Raw genomic sequence first — 17,959 nt, 5'->3', positions numbered from 1 at the left:
TTCAGGTCCCTCAAGCACGAGAACCTGGTGCGGCTACTGGGGCTGGTGTTCAGCTCGTCAGGGACCTGCCTGGTGACGGAGCACTGCGCGCAGGGCTCGCTGCTCGACTACCTGCGCAGCCGCGGCCGCCATTACGTCACGCAGCGGGACCAGATCAACTTCGCCTAGTGAGTACACTGTGCTATCCCTACATATATGAAGGATAAGGTTACCTGACCAGCGGGCATCAGTTTTGCGAGATATATGCGCGTGAAGTGGATACGAAAGTGGTTGCCCCGGAGATATTTCACGGCGTCGCAGCAAAGAAGTTCGCCTTTCAGCGCGCGAATCAGATACACGGTTTAAGTACCTATATGGCTCGCCGCACCGCGCCGTCTGATTAAGAGCTTAATCCGCGCCAAGAAACAGACACGCGGCGGATCGATCGACATATGTTGCGTTGGGCCGACCGTGGTATGTTTGGCGGTGCGGAGCGACCCGTGATTTTCACGCGCGTTTTTAATGAGTGTAGATTTAAAACCTCGCTTAACCCTTAAATGCATAGTGATGCATTTATACACACAACATAAACATCAAATGTTATGCATTATTAAACAAATTATATTTGTTCTTGTATATTATTTCAATAGTAAAACTAATAAATTTTCCGAATTATTACATAAATTTACGCAGTATTTTAATTTATAAAAGTTACATTTGTTTATAGACGAAATGTCGGAAAACTTGGAAAAACCTGGAAGTTGATGATTTTTAGTATGTGATTTTGGGCAGATTTTTCGGGGTTTGTAATTATTTTATATTTACAAATTTTATCATAGGAACATCACAAATAGTGTACCTTTCTGTTGGCAGTTAAGATTTTTCCTATACCCCTTACTAATAGCTATATATTTTCAAAAATATGATTTAGACTATGCAACTTTTAACACTGATTTCCCAGTGAAAATCGATGATATATTTTTTTTTACTATTTTTCCTAGAAACGGCAAACAATTATGTGATATATATATTAATTTCGGGCAAAACGAAAAAATCATGTATTTAAGGGTTAAGTCGTGAACGTATAAGAAGGAATCTTGTGTGTTGCAGCGACACGTGCTGCGGCATGGAGTACCTGGAGCGGCAGCGCGTGGTGCACCGCGACCTGGCGGCGCGCAACGTGCTCATCAGCGCGGAGGGGACCGCCAAGGTGGCGGACTTCGGCCTCGCGCGCACCGACCAGGCGCCCGACGACCCCGCCGACCAGCTGCGCCTGCAGGCCAAGCTGCCCATCAAGTGGACCGCCCCCGAGGCGCTCAAGTACAACGTGCGTTACCACCACTCGGCAAACATCCACTCACTCGCACGGTTGCAAAAGAATTTGTAATATTCAATGTATATTTTTTATTGTTTCAGAAATTTTCAAATAAGTCTGACATGTGGAGTTTCGGTATCCTGCTCTGGGAGATCTATTCGTTCGGAAGGGTGCCATATCCTAGAATTGTAAGTTTTTTTTATAAAACAAATGTACCGTACCGTATTTCATTGTTATTCGTTACGTTGAAGTCACATGGCGTATGTATCGTGGGAGGAGAGGTAGTATAGTTTAGTTTGACGCTGTATGTGTTTGGTCGCAGCCGCTGGCGGAGGTGGTGCGGCACGTGGAGCGGGGGTACCGCATGGAGGCGCCGGAGGGCTGCCCGGCGGGCCCGTACGACGTGATGCGCGCCGCCTGGCACGCCGACCCCGCGCAGCGACCCACGTTCGCCGCCACGCGCCGCACGCTCGCCGCCATCCAGGACCAGGCGCTCGCCCAGGCCCAGGACCACCCGGTCAGTCTACTTTAGCACCGGTGTTGTAATGTACAGCTATAGTGCATTGGTACATTACTATAGAGTCTATAGAGTAGATATAGAACGCCGAACATAGCGAGACCGGATCGGCATGCGCGGCCGGCGAGCCCGTTTCTCGTCGAGATTTGTATAATGCTTTTCTCAAAATGAAATACCCATAGGCTCCGGTGGCCAAAATCGAGAAAAAAACCAGCTTTTTAAACCGGCTTTTTAGTACATTACCGTAAGTTGACCCCAAAGAAACTATTGATACTGGATAGGAATGGAATCGATTGGCATACAAAAAATAGCGTATGAAAAATAATAGTTTTCATTTTCATACAAATTGTATGGGAAAAGTTTTCCTCGATTTGTGGCTTTTCTAGTCGGATTTTTTTTTTAGTTCCATACAAGCTTTTGATCCTTAATAGTAATGGGATCGATTGGCATAAAAAAAAAGTTGGCAAAAATTACCTTTTTCTCGCATCCTGTATGTTTTTTCCAAAATCTGTAAAAACCAATCTTCATTAATTTAAAATCGAGGGAAGGTCTTCTTAGACCGTTTTCTCGTAGCAGCACGGGATCTGGTAGCTGCCCTCACTGACCCAAAAAGAAAATCCACCCTGTGTAAAGCGGTCTTTACATATATACTAACATTGAATTGTTTGTCCACAGTGAACGGCGTGGACGGCCGAGGGCGCTAGTAAAGATATAACTTAGACTCTACATCCATTCTCACACAGGATTAGGTAAAGTGCTGTGAAGTTGCAAAATGTATTTTAAAAATAACCTATAGTTAAGTACTAAATTATTTTGATATTATGTTTAAAGACACTTCCTCATGAAGTACTTCTAATCTAGTTTAGGTAGCATGTAAAATTGGTGTGTTATAGAGGGAAAATTGACAGATTTTAGTATGATGTGTACTATTGTTTTTTATCCTTATTCGAGGCCTAAATGCGTAACGAATTATTACGGTAAAGATTCCACCCATTATGGACCGCGTTCGGTTGTTTGTCGGTACTATGCTACTGTCTAGTCAAATAAAGTTTGTAATAGTGTTTGTATCATAATTATAATTTCCACAGTAAACCGATAAGACGACTGATAACGTTAAAACGAGAAACTACTGCATGCACTTCAAGTATACACCTTGCTATAGCGCAAAAATGCAGAAGTTATGTATTTTTCGGAAGATTTAATAGCTACAAAATGATTAGTTCTTTATAATACATAATGTAACCCAGTGATGAGTGTAGATCCATTAGTGTTTAGTTTTTCTGATGATTTTACACAATTAGCTAATTCGGTAAAGTCAGGCGTGGCTCACTCCGCGATTTCGTCGCTTTGCTACATGTAGCTAAAAGTACATCCGTTCCGGCCCCAATTTTGGGGAAAGCCATAAGCCGCACGTGGCGCTGTCGCCACCTAGCGGCCATATCTGTGTTGATCGTAACAGACGCGTTTTGTTAGAGAGTGAGTCTTTTGTACTTAGTACTATTATTTATTCTGTGGTAAAGTGCAGTTTAGAGTGAGAATACACTTGAGAGTAAAGCGCTGCTTAGCTATAAACTACTGTATGCAGTTTAGAAAATGTGCGTTAGTGATTAATTGTAATGTAATGCATTGGTTTGCACTTTGTCTAGTAGCTCGGTAAGATAATGCTTTAGTCATAAAGCGAAAAGTTGCAGCGGCCAACTTTCAGGTTGTGCTATTATATTGATAATAATAAAATTGATAGTATATGTACACAAAAGGTTGATTTTGCGATGTATAAGATAAATGTAATAGAGTTATATTGATTATGAAATAAATTAAACGGTGTATTGTCCACGATTTTGAATCTCATGTAGAGTGCTGTCAGTTTATAACTAAATGGATAGTTTGTGATATGTTTTATGTAATAATGTCTAAGCTGGTGCATGTCTATTACGAATCCACCCGAACGCCAGTTTTAATGTTTGCAGTGGCCATATTATATTATGTATGAGTGTGATTAGATTGAAACTATAATGGATTGTTCAATGTATTTCCATTTTGAATTCGTTTCCGCGGCTAACGTTCTGAAAGCTCAACTCTACATTCATGGGAAATTTGTTTCCAAATATTATAGACAAATAAATGCTAAGGCGAATAAGTAACGTGGGGAAAAATATTGTGGCCGTAGTTTTGTCTGCCATGACATCACACAATGCGGTAACTAGGTTGTCTGCGATCAAACTAACTTCTACATCATTTTTCACCACTTTATCCGTCTTAGGATTTGTTAGACCTGTACCCCAAAAGCATAAAATTGTTGTAGTAATTCACCGAATCGCATTTCATCTCGATCTCATATTTAATTTTCGCATTGTGTCTCAATAGTTTTTTTTTTCTAGTGGCTATAAGTTTTAGTCGCATTTCACCTCGATCGTGCATTTAACTTTCGCGTTATGACTCAATCTTTTATTACTTTAGTCGCATTTCACCTCGATCGTGTATTGTATTGGCGACGTGATTCGACGCAACAGTATGAAGATTGAGTAGATTGATGATTCTGTAAACTTGGGTGTAATTCTTAATTTCGGATACTTGGCGTTAAAGAAAGCAAAACAAATGATCTAAGACACAAAGCTGCTTTATTACTCCCTAAAAGAAACCTAATTATCTTCAAATTAATGTATCAAGTTAGAGTCCCAAACAAACGTCGATCGCGGCGAAATGCGACTACGGTAAAATACTACACGAAAAATTAAATACTACAAATTAATTATACTAATGTCAAAAACTACGCGTAAAAGTGCGTCAAGTAAAAAAATCTAGTGATATCTTTTTCATTCAAGGTGAAATGCGATTCGGTGAATTACTACAACAATTTTATGATTTTGGAGTACAGGTCTAACAAATCCGTCTTAGTATTCTTTTATGTAAATATTTATTCCGTTTCTGAGATAAGACAGCAATTATTTTTAAAGTATATGTCGACTGTGAGTAGCCACTCGCACAAACTGCATCACAATATCGCATTTAGCTGCACCCGCACTGATATAACATATGTCTATGGTGCACCATTTATGCCTGGAAAGCAATGCATTTATTTATGTTTTCTCATCAAACTGAAAGCATGAAAAACTGCAGCTCATCTATTTAAACTTTCATTATGCAATACTAGTTTTAAGTGTTAAATTGTTTATTACGATTTATTATTTATGACGCCTTTGAAAATTGAGGGACGGTCGGCAGAAGAGTTTTGTCTACCAAAGTATATTCTATGTATTTTGAAAGAAAACGTGAACTATGTTCCCGCTAGCTAGAGTCTTCCTTTATCGGTAATTATTAATTTCTCGTACAAGTGCACTAGTCTAAAGGGTTATTTCGTTGTAAGCCTTAAGGACTGCCGTGGTGTTCGTGTTGTATATTGTTTCTGTGTGCATTATGTATGAACATAAGAGAATACAAATCTCAAGTTGTTTTTATTACTGTACTTTTATTTTCACTGTAAATACATAATGTTAAGGTATAAAGTATATGTATAATAACAGAATATAAATTCACTCAACATCCTCTGTCGTTTTAATGCCCCATCCATTAATCGCTATACCTGCGCCAAAATCATCTGCCCTTTGAAGCGGTAGTGTCATCATCAGTGCTTGAACGCCGCTGTCATTGATATATGTTTTGGTTTTTGGACATTGGACAGATTATTTTGACTCGCGTATAGTTGTCGCATAACCCGAGGCGTAATCGAGCACTGCCGGGGTTCAATTAGACTTATCAGATGTAGAGCGCATCACATTGCACTTATTTTTACAATTATCACAGAGCTTATCGGAGCTGAACCGGACTTTATTCACTTTTTTAGTGCACGAGCATGTGGGTTTGTCTTCATCCTTGCCGTCTACTGACATTTCGCTGCCGCGAGACTGCAGGGGTTCAGGGTTGCTTGGCCTGCAGGTGCACGCCCTGCAGCAAACGTCGCAGGATCTGACGGGTTCAGCTTGAGTTTCGACAGATTGCCGCGGGTACCAGAAGGGGTGTGGCGGTTGACAGAAATATTGCAAGTCTGTTGATGACGTCTGTTTGTCACTGTGGAACTGCAAAAATACTAGGTATAAGTACGTAGGTACTTACCGACTTTTATAGTTAACCTTTTCGACGCCGTGTCAAACACAAAAGCTGTCACGCTGACGCCACGTCACCGAAGTGTCAAAACTGAAATTGAACTTTATGCATATGCACGTAGGTCTATGTTGCTCTGTGGTCTGTGACCGATTAATCGGCCTTTGGCGTTGAACCTACGGTGCCGATATATCGGTCATTGGCGTCCAAAAGGTTAAGAGTCACTGCTACTCTACAACTGATGAATCCCTTACAAGTCTTACAACCTTACGTGGATGCAATGTTTTTCTATCTCGATCTTAAGAAATCTTAACGAACGCTAACGGCAATACATTAAGATTTAAGAAATTAATGTAAAGTGGAAAAACTCACTGTCTCGGGCGACTCTGGATCACTAGCCCTTGATAGACTTTATCCAATGGTAAGATTTACTGGTAAGTTAGTATCGTTAACTATGATGGCGTAAATAATGGCAGAATATAATGTCATGATTGTCATGAAGTATTTTAAATTATTTTTATTGTTTGGAAGTGACAGATAAAAAAATAGTCCACTAACTTGGAACTGATATTTTGATATTTCTTCGTTTACTGCATCATTTTGTAGGAAGATGTTGTTGGCTTGTGTACTATCTCGGTAATTCGACGCGAACGGCTGAGGCGCTGCAAAACTATTATTTCATTTCGTTAGAATCGTTAGCTAGTACCTATTACATACTGTAGTTAGTATTATATATGGCTACATCATACACAATACGATACAAAATAATGAACGCTCAGCTGCAAAAGTGTGTGGCCACTTTATGAATGAATTCCATTCCTTATGAATCCCACATCCGATATCGGATCGGACAATGTGAACACGCTCTTACATCAATCAGCGTGGAACTAAACTAACAATAAGTACCTACCAGAAATAATATCATAAGTGCGATATATGTTTACAGCGAAACGCCATCTATAGGCATTTCTGAACATCTAGATGTCGCCCCAAATACTTACAGATTAGGAATAGTACGTATGAACCAAGCTGGAATGGCGCCCCACTGGTTGAAGCAGGTGGTCCGCGAGACGGGTATGAAGTACAGTTGGAGAGTCCCGTCGGGCAGCGTCACCGAGGTCACGTCTCCCTCGCCTACTATTTGCGAGCATGGGAACACTGGTGGCGCTGAAACTGCCGTAGCTGATGAGTATAATCGGCACTACGGCAGATAGGTTTTTCAGACAAAACCGACACATTAGGGAGTATTCCTGTAATGTTCTGCCGCTAGGGTGCAGCACACATAGAGTAACTTATATACCTATACCTACTATGCCGTAAACAGTTTTTTGACAAGTTTTCACGGATTACTTGTTACCAAGAAATGTGACATTGTGATTGATGCATCAAGGCGGTTTGTTTACTGCTAGTGGCGCCTCCTACGCGTAGCTTTGCGTAATATTCCCTACCCATTGTTAAAATAATAACACTTGTGAAGTTATGTAACTAGATAGGTGTCACAAGGGAATATGACAAGCTCTCCAACTGTGGGTCAAGTAGGGAACAGTAGCTCGGAAAAAAATTGCCGGGTACAGTGGCTCACTAAACCTAATTCAAAGGTTTGATTTAAGATGGACTATATTTACGCTCTACGTATAGGTGCGTTATTCATAAACTCTTTTCATAAAAACCTATGCATGTCTTATATTTGAATGAATTGAACAGGACATTTTAGTGCATTGACCTGCTGAGAGGCCGTCCTATATTGTACTATAGATAGAAAAACTGCTCAAGTATGTGCAGGTGTTACTCACTCCAAAAGTTAGGCGGCCTTCCCACAGGTGGAGATGGGGAGACGTGCGTGCGTCTGCTCTCATCTCCGCCTTGAAGTGGAAAGGCAGCCTAAGGCGAGTGAACCTTCTGTAGATACTTAAAGTAAGGTAAATATTACTGATTCTATATGGTATCACAGATGCTTACTTGGTATGTAAGGAAAGGCAGCCTCGTTATTCGGATATCCGTTATGCGGTGAATAGTATTGCATCTTGAAATCTAGTGCACCGGTTTGTTCATCTTATGGGGTATGTTAGAGGGCTAGATTACTTTTGGTGTTGTGTTCCCATTTTTAAATAAATGTTTTGATTGTTGACATATCTAGGCCGATATGTTATCTGTCAATGACACAGTTGTTTACATGGCATTCATTATGATTAGAAAAATAAACAAAGGGAATAGGTTTTAACAAGTTTTTTTTTACTTTCGGACTGTTTCCATTTTCCGAAAGATTCAAACAAGAGGCATAATCCAAAAGTGGTTATTTATATTTTGTTCTGAATAATGTAACATTTATATTTAATACAATTATTGCATATTATTAGCATATCATTAGATTTTAGTAAAATAAGTCATTCTTAAATATTATATTTCCACGATATAACAATCAACATTCTTGTTATTATATCATTATCACTTCTAAATTAAAGCATATATGTATTATACATCAATCTACCATCCTAAATCTTAGCGCGCTTAAATGGACTATACTCAAAACCGAGTGATAAGTTTTCCGCCAACTGCCACACATATCACACCAGACATTGTCACAATCCAACTAGCTAAAACCAGCCAGTTGAACAGCTTGATGGGGACACAGCGGACGTCAGCTCAAGACAGCGTTTCTGATATGAAAGTTGACGATGTATTCAGCGTTGGTGCGCTGCACGGAGATGGCGAAGGGGTCTGTGGGATGGAACGTGAAGGCTACGAGGCGGCGCGCCGACGCCGGCACCGACTGCCCCAGCACGCCCGCGTAGATCTTAAACTTGAGCAGGCCTGAGTCGCGGGCGTAGAATCTACGAGATATAAACGTGACTTCAGCAATGTAGGACGCATATTATAGCCTGACCAGTAATATATGATAATTGTCAAGAGGGCGCTGTTATTCTCATGTATAGGGTGACAATTCAGTGTAGTATGAAAAAAATAGTTCCAGTGAAATTCCGCAACATGGCGCACCCTCAATAGGATCCTGGTTCACCTATACTAGTCAACGAAACTGCCATTCAAATATGAAACGTGACTAGCGTTTTAAAGGTTCAAATTTATTTGACTCTAGTAAGACGCCTTTAATCATGATTAAAGCTGCAATCCACTACCTACATGATCTTTGCTACAAACAATCAAAAGTTAAATAAAAAGAGGTAATATACGAGTATCTACAGACTTTTTTGAGAACTTCAAAGACTAATGAACACAAGTAAATTAATAATACAAGTTTTGTAAAGGACTTTGTAAATGATTCTAGTTTACATAATTATTTGTATCTGAGAATTTTAACTATTCTATGTGCTATGCTGACATTACTACATTATTAGCAAAATTCATCCTGAGGGTCGCGAAGTTGGAATCTCGACACAATGCGAATTTTAATTCGTTTGTGGTGACCGTTCCGACTGAACATCTAGCGACCTTCACCAAGGAGTTTTGGCCGAAGGGTGTCAAGTTGCGGCGGTTCCGCGGCCGGTTCCCTGACACTGCGGGGTTGCGTAATGCGTTGCAATCATAATGTGTTTTTTTAGTGCTTAGTTATATTTTTATAATATGTATGCTAGTTTTTAAGGTATTTATGTATGGGCCACTAGTTGCCTGAAATAAAAGATTTCATTCATTCATTACTGACTAATTCTTACCTAATAGGATATTCTCCATAAGCTTTAGGCCTTTCCATAACTGATACCCATTTGTCATCATAACTGAATAATCCTAAATCTAGATAAGGAGATCCACTGTAAGACTGTGCACTTATTGGTAGTTGAGCCAGAATTCTTTTTGTAGCCTCTGTCCGGCCGCCATAGATGGCTCTCACTATGGTTTGTTTAAACCTCTGCTGTGTCAGTCTAGCATACAAGTTGTTGGAAGGAGAACAAGTGAACTGCGAATCTGCACACAGTCTGGCATTTCTAAAGCAGTCACAATAATTTTCAAATAATTGCAACAGCCCCTCTGATGTGTTTTCGTACACTTCCAGTATTTTACTTTGACTAATATTGTAAATGACAAAGAATGATGATTGACTATTTGGTTCAGCCACCCTCAGTGTGACCACTTCCTCGCTCGCATATTTTATAAATAAATGGTCTTCATCTAACAATTGCATCTTCCACATCCTTAAGCTTTTGAACATGTCAAAGTATTTATAAAACTTCCTTAATTCCAGAGGATCCTTTGTTTCATCACTGATGGACTTGGCTCTTTTAAACAGAAATACAAGAAGCCTGTGCTTTAGGCTATTTATTGTCTCTTCATGGAAAGGCCTCTCATTAGCTGGTGGTGCAAACACAGAGTTCACAAGGAAAGGATCATCATCATAACAAAACCTGCCGATTTTCCTGATTTCTATCAGCATTCCGTCTACAATTTGAAACAGGTGTATGGTCTGGTGTTGCACTGACAACACTGCCAACACTTCTTTGTATAGATAAATGCCTTGGTTATGTGATAAATAGATTTTGTCTATTCTAAAATGTTTGGTGTCACACAACTTTCCATGGTGTAAATCTACTAAATGAAGGGAGTAGTCTTCCAAGGCAGACCTGTAAACAAAAAAATTATGTTTTTATAAAATTTTATGAAAATCTATTTCCAATCTTTAAGTTTTTACTTTGTTAAAGCCAGCATACAAGCCACAAGACAAAGCCTAATTAACAGTCAGTTCCGAGGAATCCTATTAAAATAGGTGTTTCAGTTATAAAAAACTCACAAAACTTTTTTTACTTATTTAAGCTTCAATTATTCAATTACCTTATAGTTGGTGTAACTGCTTCATTGTTACTATGTATATGATAGAAGTGAGGTCTCAAGTCATCAGGGATATGAGCAGCGGAACCAATGATCACATAGCGGCCATCTTCCGTGAACAGGCTACACTCTCTGTTCAGCTGTTGCTCCATCGGCGGGTTGTTTGGTAGCCTCTCAAACACTCTTTGCACACACACATTAACTGTGAATTTTGGCTGTGAAGGTTAAAGTTATATTTAAAATAAAAGTTGTATTTTTAAATTCAGTAGGTACTTATAGTTGGTCAAACCAAATTGGCAGTAAATAAGAACAAAAAAAACTATACTCATTCTTCTTTTGGGTGCTAGTACTAGTGTAAGTGCTAAAGCTAGTATGATTCTCTGTCTATGTTTGAAATGAGACAGTCCTTTGACAAACTATAATAGCAATCCTTACCTTAAAAAACCTATAAAATATGTGCGTCCTTATCCTGTAATGAACGTCAGCATCAGCATTTAACAAGTCCAGAGGATAGCCGGCAACCAAGTCTGCAGCAGCAGCAGCTCCCCGATACTCATATATCTGCAACATTTCATGTGTTTACCAAAACAAACCAAGACATTACATTGATATGACCCCTTAAATATGTTCAAACTTACTTCTAGAGACATTTGATCTGCAGAAAACGCTATGAAATGTTTCCCGTCTGGACTAAATTTTCTTAGGAAGCACGGTGGCTTTTCAACATTGACTATGGTCAAATTTGGAAAAACATTTTGATAGTATTCGCGGACAACATGAAAATGAGCGCCTGGTCGCCGGGAGCCGTAAATTTCTCTATCCATGAGTCGAACTACAATGTTTTGGGGTTTTATTTTTCTTGGCACAATTTTTTCGGTGCAAATAAAATCTTCCTCATTGAGAGTACCAGGTGGAATATCTTCATAGTATACGGGATTAGTGCTAGTTGAAGCCATTATTATTCTAAACGACGAATAATCATTTATAATTACATCTAAAAGCTGCCGACACCGCGTCGCGTCTTGCAACAAATAGATAGATGACAGCATCAAAATAAATGTCAAACTGACAGATTTATATCATTGTGCGTTCTGATACCATTAAATTTCCATATTTAAATTAAATTAAATTAAAATTAAATTAAATAAAAATTTATTTCAGGAAAATACCCATTATTATTACCCGTTATTATTTAAAGGCAAAGAGTAGTATAATAATATAGGTTCAGGCGTAGGCGCTAATAACTCATGAAAATTTAACTTAATTAATTAACTTAATTTTAGAAGAAATATTGTAATAAATGGAAATACTGCGGTGATTAATATTTGATTTTCTTTACTAAATAAAAGTATGATAAGCCTGAGGTATTTGAACGCACTAAAAGCTATTTGAGCCAATTAATAAACCATCTGCTTAATCATCTTTCTTGTTCTATAAAAACCGGTTTTTGCTTTGGACCAACTTTGGACATCCCTCACGTAAGGAAAAAAAAACATAATTTGTCAAATTTTGAATTTGCCATCGTTTTGAGGCGACTAGGCGAGTTCAAAAAGGCCATCGCACCTAGAAATGAATGGTGTATTTTGTACAGTCTTTGTTTAGTATAGTTACTAGCATAATGAGAATAAGATAAATACTATTTACTTGTAATAATCAACAAAAAGTCACAATGGAAGAGCCTACCTTACGTTATGAAAAAATTGACTTCCTTGGAGAAGGCCAAGTGAGTATTACTCAAAATACATATTTACTAACCTAATCATAACATGTGTAGTTTTTAAAAGTTCGTAGCAATATAAATAAAATTCAGCCCGAAATTCATTTATAACCTCAACCTTTTGTTTTTGTTGTTGCATTTCAGTTTGCAACCGTTTACAAAGCAAGAGATGTGAAAACTGACAAAATAGTGGCTGTGAAGAAGATTAAAATAGGTTCCCGTTTGGAGGCTCAGGATGGCATAAACAGGACTGCACTCAGAGAAATAAAGCTGTTGCAGGAGCTGCAGCATATTAACTTGATTGGACTGTTAGGTATTGACCTGAAGATTCTATTTTTTGTACATATTATAAAGTTCTTATGCCTAGTTTAACCCTATGGAATATTTATCACATGGCTAGGAACAATTTTGTCAGGAAGCATGTTATTATTGTAATACTGGATATTATTACATAGATGGATGATAGATACTGTCTCCTGTTCACACTTTGAAACCATGTTTCCTCATCTACAAATCATGTTAAAAGTACTTCATGCAGACAGGCCATGTGTTACGGACTGTGGGATTCAAGGTGTATTGGCATTTGGCATGGGAATGTGGTTGATCTAACTCTACACTGCTGGATTAAGACACTTAGATGCTTTAAGCATTTCCAGACAATTTATCAGCTTTGCTTATTTGTTAATCTGGCACTGACATTGTATTTAACCTTTTGTGGCTCATGAAAGTCATGAAACAACAACAGCAAAAAATTTAACTAACCCAGAGTAATTGTCACTAATAAAATTGTTTGTGAATCTTTATTTACATCAGTCTATAACAAAACTGAAAGTGATTTTAGTGTAAATGTTGAATAGGCACTAAAGAAGCACACAAAAATATTTAATCAATTTGTTCCCAAGGTTGTGTTATATTTTGTATTTTACAGTAGGTAATATTTTCACTTTACAGATGTATTTGGACAAAAATCAAATGTATCTTTAGTGTTTGACTTTATGGACACTGACTTAGAGATAATAGTTAAGGACAGCAACATTGTGCTCACTCCGGCTAATGTGAAGGCTTACATGATCATGACATTGAGTGGTAAGTACCTTTGTAATTTAAAATAATTAATTTAGGGCATTTTATTATTTTGTATTTCATTTCATTTCATTTATTTCCCAGATATAAGCTAACAGTATTTCACCAAAACGCTTACACGGTATAGGTACAATAAAAAATAAAAACTTAAAAGTAAACAGTTGTGGGTAACAGGCATGCAATAAAAATTAAGTCAGAGAATATACCAATTAATTACACAGAAATCACAGAATAAATAAATGTCGCTATCAATAAAAGTCATTAAACATAAACAAATAAAAAATAAGTCAATAAAAATTATAATAATACAATTCATTTACATAGAGTCGAGAACAGGTATGACAGCTTCTAGGAAAATGCCTAACTGGTTAGCAAAGATGTCGGCATCCGGGACCTGCATCAGCAGATTATTTATAAGTGCGATGGCCCGAGCGGAGGGCGCACTCGCAGCACGTACAGTCCGCGTCACAGGGCCTGCCAGTAGGCGCCTACGCCTTCGTGCGGGACGTGCGCCACCCGAAACCGAATCCCCTTCCATTGGACAGAAGCTGGGTAACGGAACAGCCAGCCCCACGCGGCCCAGGACACTAGGATTGTCGACTCTACCCCAGAACAAAGAGTGGAAATGCGCTACGAGGAGCTTTTTGCGCCTGAGTTCCAGAGAGTCCAGGCCAACCATGCCCAAGACAAAGCGGGAAGGGTAGAGAAAGGGATAGTAGCCAAACATCTTTTTATAGGCAAACCTGGCAAATTTGCGCTGCACTCTTTCAAGCACGAGCGTATACTTGGCCTCATGCGGATCCCACACGATAGCTCCATACTCCAACCGACTCCGAACATAGGCAAAATAGAGCGCCAACGCTGGCCTAAGACTTGTAAATTGGGCAGCTGTTCTAATGATGAACCCTAAAGTTTTGCACGCAGTTTTACAAGTCCCAGTTATGTGTTTTCGGAAGTCAAGCTGAGTATCCATAATAAGCCCAAGATCTCGTATATCAAAAACCCTTTCTATGCTATGTATATTGATTCTGGGCTCATTGGAGATGGGCAGGACAATCAATAAGATAAAGACAGAAGCTGGTACTTTCACTATCCTTTCAATGACAAGTTGGTCATATGATTACCCCTTTATATTATTACTTAAGAACTCTTCCTACAATTTGGACATCTTAAAATATTATAACTATATTATAGGTACCTTAACCCTGACATTTGAGAGACATTAATGATTAAACCTTAAAGAGGTTGAAAACCTTAGTTAGAAGTACTAACCCATACTACTAATTGAAAGTGCTGTAAGATTTTATTGCATAGAATGTTTGAATGCCATTTTAACCTTTTACTTTCAGAATATAAGGTTTTAAATTTATATTAAAGAATGGAAGCTTCACTCATGCACATAAAAAAAGTATCCATAAGCTTAATAAATAATATTTGTATTTTAAGGTTTAGAGTATCTGCATCAGAACTGGATACTGCACAGAGATTTGAAACCAAACAATTTATTGATAAATCGGGATGGAATATTGAAAATTGGTGACTTTGGTCTTGCCAAGGCTTTTGGGTCTCCCACCAGAATAAATACACATCAAGTAGTGACCAGATGGTACAGGTAAGGCAATAATACTTAAACATATTTGTTACACATGCCAGTTTTTTATAAATTTATCAATGATTTAATAAAATAAGGATTTGTCACTTTTTTTATATTTGTTACAAAAGATAAATGTAATGTTCTATTTTCACATAGGATTTTTAGATAATTTTATTCTAGATCACCAGAGCTGTTATTCGGGGCTCGGCAGTACGGCACAGGTGTGGACATGTGGGCCATCGGCTGCATCTTAGCAGAGCTCCTGCTCCGGGTGCCCTTCTTGCCTGGAGAGTCGGACTTGGATCAGCTCACGCGCATATTCCAGGTGTTTGGCACACCTAATGATGAGAATTGGCCTGTTAGTAACATTATTACGATCTATTAGTTTCCCCAAAACGCGTAAAATAGTATTTCCTTGTATATATTGCTAGGAATCGTTTTTTTTTTTTTTTTTTTTTAATCTTAATTTTAAAGGGGTTTTGTCACACAGTGACTATGTCACCCCTGTAGTGAGATAAAGTAATAATGTAGTAGTGTAGAATTACTTACACCACTACATTATTTTTAAGTACAGGTTGCACATCATCCTGGCCTCGTCCGATAGAGGCGATGCCAGGACGACGTTGCAAGTCCCTAAGTTGGTAGTTTTGATGAATGTCATGTCACTCCTCAGCGCCTCGTTGCGGACACATTCCATCAACACATGGTGGACGTCTTCTATTATATCGCACTCAGAGCAGTTTGGTGTTGCAGCAAGTTTCATCAGGTGCTTAAATTTGTTTGATGGAATGTGCCCGGAACGAAGCCTAAGGAGTGATATGCTAGGAATCGTAAATTTAGGAATGAACTGTCGCCTGCGGTATTTCCGGACCGTCATGTAAAGAGTGTACGCCGGCAATGCACTTGCAACCTCTCTGGTTTTGAGGCGCTTACCATCGGGCGATCTGTCCGCTCGTTTGCCTCCTATATCATAAAAAATACTTTCTCAATTAGGTCAGGCACTCCCCTAAACACCAAAAAAGTTAGGAATCACTGCTCAGCATATTTTTTAAATGTCTCCAGGGAATGAAGGGGCTGCCGGACTACGTGCAATTCAAGCAGTTCCCAGCGCAGCCGCTGCGGCACATCTTCAGCGCGGCGCCGGACGACCTCATACAACTGCTGGAGAGCCTGCTCGTGCTGTTCCCGCCGAAACGCTGCGACTGCACGCAGGCGCTGCAGATGCCGTACTTCAGGTATGCCCACAGGTAGATTAAAAGATAAGATAAAGATAGTTTATTCAAGTAGGCATAATTACAATGCGCTTATGAACGTCAAATAAAGCTAGGTAGACCGGCTCCAACCCTACACGTCTGCCACGAGAAGATTTAAATCCCCCCTCAATTGGAGGAGGGTATCCCATTATGGGACCGGCAACAAACTCGGCGGGACACATCTTTTCAAAAATAATTACATCTTATAATTAACATGCATTACGAGAAAATAAGGAAAAAAAAATATACAAAAAAAATACTAATCAACTTAGAAACATTTTAGTCCGATGTTTCATTTGGTTTTTTATTTGACTGAACGCGTGTTTCAACAAGCATAACTTATTAATATCTGGGTGACCGAGCTTCGCTCGGAAAACATAAAAACTCGAAAATGCGCGTTTTCCCAGAGATAAGACCTAGCTAGATCGATTTTTCGCCCCCGAAAACCCCCATAAAGCAAATTTCATCGAAATCGTTAGAGCCGTTTCCGAGATCCCCGAAATATATAAATAAACAAGAATTGCTCGTTTAAAGGTATTAGATAGATAGATATAACGTTTATAAAAAAATATGTTTTAGAAGTTATTATGTTAGTCCGTAACTTATTTATTTTATTTTAGTTATTTATTAAACAAAAGTTACACCTTTTTTGTTAAGGACAAAGCTCCACAAAACTACATTTGTTCGACTGTGGAGTCGCAACTTGTTATAACCTTTAGAAAAAAACATGTTTTAGAAGTTATTAGATTAGTTTAGGTAGATTTGTAACCCTTCGGAAAATCCGTCCATTTAAATAAACCCATTCGTGAAACATTGGACAATAAATCTTTTGAGGTTGCGATACTTACCCGTTGTAAGTATGGGACCTATTTCCTTTTTTGCTAAAAGAAACACTACGCAACCCACAGACATGTATTGTATACTATAATCCTATTTCATTATGTTATATTATTTCCCAGCAACAAGCCAGCCCCAACAGTGGGCAACAAGCTCCCAATGCCCTCCAGTTTCACGAAGATCGAGACAGAGAAGCCCACGCTCAAGAGGAAACTGCTCGACAGTATCGACGGAGGCTCCCTACCCAAGAAACTGCTCTTCTGACCGGCGCCGTAACTTAGTACGACAGGGAGTGCAATCTATATCATTTACAAAGTGCAACTTGAGAGGTACGCTTGTTTTCTTACGTGAATGATCAATATTCTAAATCCAGAATGCAACTACTTTTGTAATAACATACAAAATCCATATCTAGAAGGCGTCTACGTATCAGTGTTGGCCGAAACGTTAATGCAATTGAAAATGTTGGCCATTAACCATTATAAATTGAACCGTAAACTGTAATCGTCCGTTACGGTTTAAGGTTCAATTTATAACGGTTAATGGCCAACATTTTCAATTGCATTAACGTTTCGGCCAACACTGCTACGTATACAGATGTAGTGCATAATTCACTGAAACATACCTACGAACGTGTCTTGCCAGTCTCGGTACAAAAAGTACTGAGGTTAGCATGACAAATATGAATGTTTCCGAGGAAATACGATGGAAAACAATTCTGCCCTGCTAATAGTACTTGCATGAAAATCATCGTTTAAATAAAGAACTTATTCAAAGAGAAAAAGATAAA

General features: G+C 38.8%; 4 protein-coding genes across 4 annotated transcripts in view; 2 read left to right on the top strand and 2 right to left on the bottom strand.

The window, feature by feature from the left end:
* Window positions 1-1,826, top strand: part of LOC134656608 (tyrosine-protein kinase CSK) — a 42,402-nt gene extending 40,576 nt beyond the window's left edge. Inside the window, exons 12-15 of the mRNA XM_063512164.1 lie at window positions 6-167; window positions 1,090-1,306; window positions 1,396-1,482; window positions 1,617-1,826. Coding sequence (XP_063368234.1) covers window positions 6-167; window positions 1,090-1,306; window positions 1,396-1,482; window positions 1,617-1,826 — 676 coding nt within the window. The remainder of the gene's footprint in view (window positions 1-5; window positions 168-1,089; window positions 1,307-1,395; window positions 1,483-1,616) is intronic.
* A 3,725-nt stretch (window positions 1,827-5,551) lies between these two features.
* On the bottom strand, window positions 5,552-8,134 carry LOC134656607 (uncharacterized). The gene is made up of 4 exons (XM_063512163.1): window positions 7,869-8,134; window positions 6,911-7,076; window positions 6,468-6,579; window positions 5,552-5,884 (listed from the first exon to the last, which is right to left on the bottom strand). Exons 1-4 carry the CDS (start codon window positions 7,930-7,932, stop codon window positions 5,552-5,554), a joined length of 675 nt encoding a protein of 224 aa, XP_063368233.1. The 5' UTR covers window positions 7,933-8,134.
* A 268-nt stretch (window positions 8,135-8,402) lies between these two features.
* Window positions 8,403-11,696, bottom strand: LOC134656208 (DET1 homolog). Its single transcript, XM_063511713.1, has 5 exons — window positions 11,324-11,696; window positions 11,121-11,246; window positions 10,689-10,900; window positions 9,578-10,480; window positions 8,403-8,740 (listed from the first exon to the last, which is right to left on the bottom strand). The coding sequence occupies exons 1-5, from the start codon at window positions 11,639-11,641 to the stop codon at window positions 8,548-8,550; spliced, it is 1,752 nt and encodes a 583-aa protein (XP_063367783.1). The 5' UTR covers window positions 11,642-11,696; the 3' UTR covers window positions 8,403-8,547.
* A 532-nt stretch (window positions 11,697-12,228) lies between these two features.
* LOC134656521 (cyclin-dependent kinase 7) lies at window positions 12,229-17,506 on the top strand. Its single transcript, XM_063512081.1, has 7 exons — window positions 12,229-12,408; window positions 12,547-12,715; window positions 13,354-13,488; window positions 14,932-15,097; window positions 15,260-15,437; window positions 16,142-16,314; window positions 17,292-17,506. The coding sequence occupies exons 1-7, from the start codon at window positions 12,355-12,357 to the stop codon at window positions 17,431-17,433; spliced, it is 1,017 nt and encodes a 338-aa protein (XP_063368151.1). The 5' UTR covers window positions 12,229-12,354; the 3' UTR covers window positions 17,434-17,506.
* The last annotated feature ends 453 nt before the right edge of the window (window positions 17,507-17,959 follow it).

The sequence above is a fragment of the Cydia amplana genome, chromosome 18 (genome assembly GCF_948474715.1).
Source record: "Cydia amplana chromosome 18, ilCydAmpl1.1, whole genome shotgun sequence".
NCBI classification, from domain to species: Eukaryota; Metazoa; Arthropoda; class Insecta; order Lepidoptera; family Tortricidae; genus Cydia; species Cydia amplana.
Note: the sequence above shows the minus strand (reverse complement) of the source record. Positions and strands in the feature narration are given on the sequence as shown.